At 36.4% G+C, this 7525-nt stretch overlaps 1 protein-coding gene across 1 annotated transcript in view; it reads left to right on the forward strand.

Moving 5' to 3' along the window:
• LOC108543340 (nesprin-1) overlaps nt 1–7525 on the forward strand; it is a 259529-nt gene that overhangs the window by 239318 nt on the left and 12686 nt on the right. The window contains exons 41-44 of the mRNA XM_017893773.1: nt 1525–1675; nt 2002–2160; nt 4384–4566; nt 7267–7368. Coding sequence (XP_017749262.1) covers nt 1525–1675; nt 2002–2160; nt 4384–4566; nt 7267–7368 — 595 coding nt within the window. The remainder of the gene's footprint in view (nt 1–1524; nt 1676–2001; nt 2161–4383; nt 4567–7266; nt 7369–7525) is intronic.

Consider the following 7525-nt stretch of genomic DNA (forward strand, 5'->3'; position numbering starts at 1 on the left):
AACACAGTCCAGAAATAGACCTAGACATATACAGTCAATTGTTTTGACAAAGATATAAAGAAAGTTTGGTGGAGAAAGAATTATCTTTTCAATAAATGGTACTAGAACAATTGGACATTCATAGGCATTTTAAAAAATGACCCTCAACATATAATTTACATCATGTACAAAGGCTTTTTAAACAAAATTTGGAGCATATTATATAATGTAGACTATTAATGCAGGCATTTTAAATTGAATCATGTTGTGCAAACTTTATTCCGTATTATTAAACATTATCCTACATTGTGATTTCTTAGAGGTCGCACAGTGTCTTATCATAAGAATATATCAGGATTTATTTAATTATTGACCTGTTTTTAACATTTTGGTTATTTCTATATTTTCTCCTATTACAAATAATGGTGTGAAGAATATCACTTTACCTAAATCTTAGTGCACATAATTTTATTTCTTTGGAAAAATCTCTAGATGTAAACTTGCTTGCTCAACGGCATTTTATTCTTTTGTTATTGTTTCTTTTATGAAAGTCTCCCTCTATAGCCCAGGCTGAACCACAGTGGTGTGATCTTGGCTCACTGCAACCTCTACCACCCGAGTTCAAGCCTTTCTCATGCCTCAGCCTCCTAAGTAGCTGGGATTACAGGCGTGCACCACCAAGCCAGGCTGATTTTTGCATTTTTAGTAGAGACGATATTTTGCCCTGTTGGCCAGGCTGGTCTCGAACGCCTGGCCTCGAGTGATCAGCCTGCCTTGGCCTCGCAAAGTGCTAGGATTACAGGCATGAATCCGTGGCACCCAGCCATTTTGTGTGTGTGTGTGTGTGTGTGTTTAAAAAAAAAAAAAGCCTACAGCTTCCAATATTCCCAGAGGGTCTCCCATCCAAGTACTAACCAGGCTGAACCTTGCTTACCTTCACAAGATCAAACGAGATCAGGTGCATTTGAGGTGATATGGTTGTAGACCACCTTATTTTTATAAACAGCAGCTATCTTCTCATTTTGACAGTTTTCAGGGTAGTCATATCCAATGAGAATTTATTACATTGAGATGGAAGAGAAAATCTGATATATATGTTAATTACTGAGTAATCTTTTTATTTGTTAGTTTTGGGCTATGTTTTGTTTTATTGTTGTTTTATTTCCTGCAACATATGCCATTATGAAATAATTAAAACAACATGGAAAAAGACAATTAAAAAAAAACCAAAACATTTGGGTGACTCATCTATGTAAGTTTGAGTTGGCAAGAACATATATTGCTTCTTTGTCTTTGAGTTCATAGATTTTATTTCAATGGTTGTGTGCATCCCTCATTCACAGAGAATATTTTGGACATTGGAGTAAGTAGGATTAACCAGCAGCACTAGTTTGAGATCAGTATGTAGAAATATGCTTTTCTCTTGGTTCCAGAATCCATGAGTATTAATAACTTTATGTAGTGAAACATCAAGTCCAATTGTAGGGAACTCTCCCCTTTCCTGATACATGACACCAAATAATATATTTTCTTTAATCATTACAGTCAGGGTCAATGCTGTGGACTTATTGACTTAATGAGAGAATATCAGAACCTGAAGTCAGCTGTATCTAAAGTCTTAGAAAATGCCAGCAGTGTGATTGTAACCAGAACTACCATTAAAGATCAAGAAGATCTTAAATGGGCTTTTTCCAAGGTAAAATTCAAAATGTGTTTATGTTGGTATTCTGCTTTAGTAGATCTGGTTTTTACTCATAAAGCAGTTATCTGCACAATTCTTATCTGTATACTTAGATGTGGATAATTCATGCTAACAAGCTCAACTTTTTTTCCCCTAGGAACACTGACATTCTAGGATTCTAGCAACTCAAGAAAATGGTGTTATATATATTTGTATAGTTAATTAATATCAATAATTTCTGCATAGGGTCAATTATGAATTAAATTTCTTAGAGGCAAATGGTTTTAAACTCATGACTTATCACTGACTATTTTATTAATTAAGGAATCATTTATCCACAGCATGAAACTGCCAAGAACAAAATGAATTACAAACAGAAAGACTTGGATAACTTTACCAGCAAAGGAAAACACTTGTTATCTGAACTGAAAAAAATTCACAGTAGTGATTTCAGCTTGGTGAAAACAGACATGGAGAGCACCGTGGACAAATGGCTGGATGTAAGATAATCACCTGGGAGTCTGCAAATCGTTTAAATAATCACATTTCCCAATCAAATTTTTGGGCAAAGGGTTATTCAAGGATGTGAATTTCACTTTTTTTTTTTTTTTTTTTTTTTTAGAGGGGTTTTCCTTTTTTTCCCCCGGGGGGGGGGGAAAGGGGAATTCCACGTTACCCCAACCTCTGCCTCCCAGGTTCAAGGAATTCTCCTGCCTCAACCCCCCGAGTAGCTGGGATTACAGGTGCAAGCCACCACACCCAGCTAATTTTGTATTTTTAATAGAGACAGGGTTTCTCCATGTTGACCAGGCTGGTCTCCAACTCCTGACCTTAGATGATCTGCCCGCCTTGGCCTCCCAAAGTGCTAGGATTACAGGCGTGAGCCATTGCGCCCAACTGAATTTCACTTTAACATTTAGTACTAAATGCGAAATCATAGTCTGAAGAAAAACAGTGCTCACATAAAGTTTAGAAATAGTAAAAAATGTATCTGTTTTGTAAAACTTATCATCAGACTCTTGGGAATTTCACTTGATAACCTCAGTNCAGGTTCAAGGAATTCTCCTGCCTCAACCCCCCGAGTAGCTGGGATTACAGGTGCAAGCCACCACACCCAGCTAATTTTGTATTTTAATAGAGACAGGGTTTCTCCATGTTGACCAGGCTGGTCTCCAACTCCTGACCTTAGATGATCTGCCCGCCTTGGCCTCCCAAAGTGCTAGGATTACAGGCGTGAGCCATTGCGCCCAACTGAATTTCACTTTAACATTTAGTACTAAATGCGAAATCATAGTCTGAAGAAAACAGTGCTCACATAAAGTTTAGAAATAGTAAAAAATGTATCTGTTTTGTAAAACTTATCATCAGACTCTTGGGAATTTCACTTGATAACCTCAGTCATAACAAATTATAACTCTGAATGTTTTTCTGTCCCAAACTGTGAAATTATAGATAAAAAAGAAGAATTTATAAATATTCTACAGAATATTAAACCATAATATATAATAATTTACAGTAATAAGGCTATAATTTTGCATTGGAAAACATTGCATTTGTAATTTACATCTTTGGGTTTTAGTTCTTGTTGTGTCACTTACCAGTTATGTGACCACAGAACAAGTCACTTGATTTTCCTGGAACTCTATATATCAATCCATAAATATTTTACATTACCTTTCAGCTGAAAAATTCAGTGATTCTGTTGACCTCCTATCAAAATCTAGTTTCAGAAGTACTGTGGTTCCCCTACTTAAGCTAAATTTACCAGTTAGACTTTGATACTTGTGTAATATAATAAAATAATTTGGGGGCAGCAGAAAACCCTATATATATGCTTCCACTTTTAAAAGAACATTATTTGGCTGGGCGCGGTGGCTCACGCCTTTAATGCCAGCACTTTGGGAGGCCGAGGTGGGCGGATCACTTCAGGTCAGGAGTTCGAGACCAGTCTGGCTAACATGGTGAAACGCCATCTCTACTAAAAATACAAAAAATTAGCCGGGAGTGGTGGCAAGCGCCTGTAATCCTAGTTACTCTGGAGGCTGAGGTGGGAGAATCCCTAGAACCCAGGAGGCAGAGGTTGCAGTGAGCTGAGATCGCGCCGCTGTACTCCAGCCTGGGAAACAGAGTGAGAATCCATCTCAAAAAAAAAAAAAAAGGAACATTCTTTTCTTTTCTTTTTTTAGCATGCTTTTGTTTTGTTTATAACCTTTGGGATTTTAGTGCCTATCATTATACGAAGAGTGATAAACAATACTATTTTATTTCAATATGCAAAATTGGTTGCTTTCATATGCATTATGTTATAAATATGTTTGACTCTAATTAATGCTAATTATACCTCAACATTACAAATAAAAATGCCATTGTTATTACTTTCAAAATAAATACAACACTGTTCTTGATGGACCTTTGTCCTGTAGAATTCAACCTTATAGTGAGTTACAGTAGATTCCAATGGACCTGTTGTTTTTAGTATCCCAATTTACAAATGAAAATGCAATGTCTCAGGAATTCATACACCTCTCCCAATGACAGAATCAATCTATGTATTGGTTAGCATTTACGTGAGTCAGGTGCACTTATTAGATTACAATAATTTTTTGTGAAACTGTGTTTGTCAGTCAGATACTTTTCTGATAAAAGAAGCATTGGTACTTTGCTGGGGGATGATCATCTTACGCCTCTGACTATGAATGCCATGGCTTCTGTTTCTCTCCTAGGTAGCAGAGAAACTTGAAGAAAACATGGATAGGCTGAGAGTAAGCCTGTCCATTTGGGATGATGTACTCTCAAGTAGAGATGAGATTGAGGGATGGTCAAACAACTCTGTTCCACAGATGGCAGAAAACATCAGCAACCTGGATAACCGCCTCAGAGCTGAAGAACTGCTTAAAGAATTTGAGGTAAATTGACTGTATTGACATATGGAAACTGGTGGCATATTGTTGACTAGAATATGAAAACAAAGAAAAAAAGTCTTAAAAGTTTATTCTTCTTTTAACTTTTATTTATTTATTTATTTATTATTATTATTTGAGGCAAACTTTGGCTCTGTCACCCAGACTGGAGTGCAGTGGTGCTCCAGATCTCAGCTCTGCAACGTCCGCCTCCCGGGTTCAAGCGATTCTCCTGCCTCAGCCTCCCGAGTAGCTGGAATTACAGGCATGCGCCACCATGCTTGGCTAATTTTTGTATTTTTAGTAGAGATAGGAAGGATTTCACCATGTTGGCCAGGCTGGTCTTGAACTCCTGATCTCAGGTGATCTGCCCACCTCAGCCTCCCAAACTGCTGGGATTACAGGTGTGAGCCACTGCTCCGGACCTTATTCCTCTTTTAAGAGACATGGAAGAGCATTAAAGAACTCTTACCTATCTTTTGCTGTTTAATTTGAGTAGGTTATAAATAAAAGGATTTTCTTTGTATTTTATCTATGCTTATTTAGGGCTCTTTAAAGCATTAGTAGAAAAGTAAAAGTCTATAAAATCTATAATTGTTCCCATTCATCAGAGAATATGGCATCTTTCTACTTAAAAACCAAATTGGAAGTGTTTGTAATTTAGTAATATTTGGTACCTATTTTTCTGTATTCAAAAAAATCCCAAACTGCTCACTGAGTCCTCAGCGTGTCCTCTTATTGTGCCAGGTAGTGGGTTCTTCCACTTCCTTTTCAAAAATGAAAGAAAATCGGAGATTGGAGGGTCACAGGCTTCCACAGGGGTCCCTGACTTTTAAAGTTCTAGTCACCAATTCACTTTAAACTTTATTCCTATTTCTTGCAATCATTTGTTAATCACTCTTCAAATTCTTAATGAGCACCTAAGATATGTCAGGCACTGTTTTAGACATTGAAAATATAATAGAAAAACAGAAAGTCCTACCCTCATAGAATTTACATTAATTATATTACAGTATACATTATATATAAAATATCAAGTAGTAATTGGGCTATGATAAAAGTGGAGTAGGGTAAAGAGAAATAGAGTGAGGAGACAGTGACTTTGGTCCAGAGAAATATACATGAATGAATTGTATTACTTATTTGTCTTTGATCCAAAGAACATTCTCAATGTTTTGTTATCTAATTCCAATCTCTGAGGGCAATCAGAAGGAGAAGAAATTATTCAGACTAAAAGTACAGGCAGGGGTGATAGATACCGCAGTGTCCTCGGCTGTTATCTCTGGTGCTAAACTAACGTTACGGCTCCAGAGTGGCCTGCACTGGATCCAGCTTATACCAGCTTACAAAAGTCAATTGTTATATGTTCAGGAATTTTGTGAGCCAGTGTTAAAAACAACCATTATTAAAAATTAAACTCTAAATAAATTTACAATTAAATAAGTTCCATTGAATACAAAGGTAATGACAAAAAACAAAAACATAACACTTTCCATTATTCTTCTACACATCACTACTGTTACCTAGGTCTTTGAGTTATTGACGTCTATGGTATCATGGTTGAAATATTTTAGAACAATGTACTACTGTATATGTCTTCCACTCCGTGTGCTATGACGTCATGTTGTAGCTTACCATGGTGGTAAATGCTACAAATGAGGGCTTTTTGTGGGAGATTGAGAGGGAGTTGTTAAAGTAATCAACTACTCTTGACCTCAGAAATCCAATGATTCAATATGCTTCTGAGCCACATTAGATATGACCAGGTTCAGTTAGTCACAAAGATGGGTTATTTATGTTACTCACTGTCCATGTGACACACTAGCTAATAAAATCAGTGAATCGGATTCAGCCCAGTGCCCACAGAGCTCTTCCCGCTGCAGTGTATTGAGTGTAGATAAGGAGGGAGATTCCTCAGTTGCCTGGCCAGCTTCTGGAGAAAGCCAGAGGGCCTGACAGCTCATCACGTCTTCCAGTAAGGAAATTCCTTTCTGAGTTGAAGGCATCAGTAGGTTTGCTGGTGTCCACAAAGCATCAAAATACCATTTTCGAGAGGAATAGTTTATTAAATGCTCCTTTGTGGTCTCAAATAACTAATGAAGCTTACAAGCCTCTCATTTGTTTCATAATTCTTTGATCGTACTTTCCTCTTCTTTATGTTACTGTTGGTACAAAAAAAGGCAAAATATTATATATCGATTTCTTAATGAATCTGTTTCTCCTTTAATATCCCTTAAATTTTTATTTGAAATGTTTTGTTCATATTACACATAGCCTACAGTAACTAGGCACTCCTTGTTAGGCACTTCAATACTTGCTTTGAAATGCTTCTTCAAGAGTTTCATGCTGCCATAGTAACCAGTAATATTAAAGTTAATGAATAAATGACACTTAGCTTATTGAAAATCCCCACTGACTCAAGACTTTGGATCAGGGTTTAATTTTTTTCCAGCTTTTTTTCCTAATAAAAAGGAGTGGAGAGAAACAAAGTTCTGCACACTCCTTCACATTCCCAGCGGAAGCTAATTGTAACATTTTCCACGTTTCTACATCATGACAGCCCTCAGAAAAATGAAACAGATTTTTATGTTTTACACTGGCTTAAAGTTGGGGTATTTTGACAAACTTAGCTCTTCTTGAAATTATTAAATGCCAAATATAGCGTGTCAGTGTTTTTCATTAGTTATGCTTCTTCCCTTTTGGCAGTCTGAAGTTAAAAACAAAGCATTGAGATTGGAAGAACTGCATTCCAAAGTTAATGATCTGAAAGAATTAACTAAAAATCTAGAAACACCGCCAGACCTTCAGGTAAGCATTTTGTAATAACTGCTAGTCTTTCATCCATTTTGTAATAACTACCATATACTAGACTTTCTGTCTCTCTCTCTATCTGTGTGTGTGTAGATATGTATCATCTATATATGATATATATATATATATATATATATATATATATATCTCCTTT

This window comes from Rhinopithecus bieti, unplaced genomic scaffold (genome assembly GCF_001698545.2).
Source record: "Rhinopithecus bieti isolate Rb0 unplaced genomic scaffold, ASM169854v2 scaffold_24952, whole genome shotgun sequence".
NCBI classification, from domain to species: domain Eukaryota; kingdom Metazoa; phylum Chordata; class Mammalia; order Primates; family Cercopithecidae; genus Rhinopithecus; species Rhinopithecus bieti.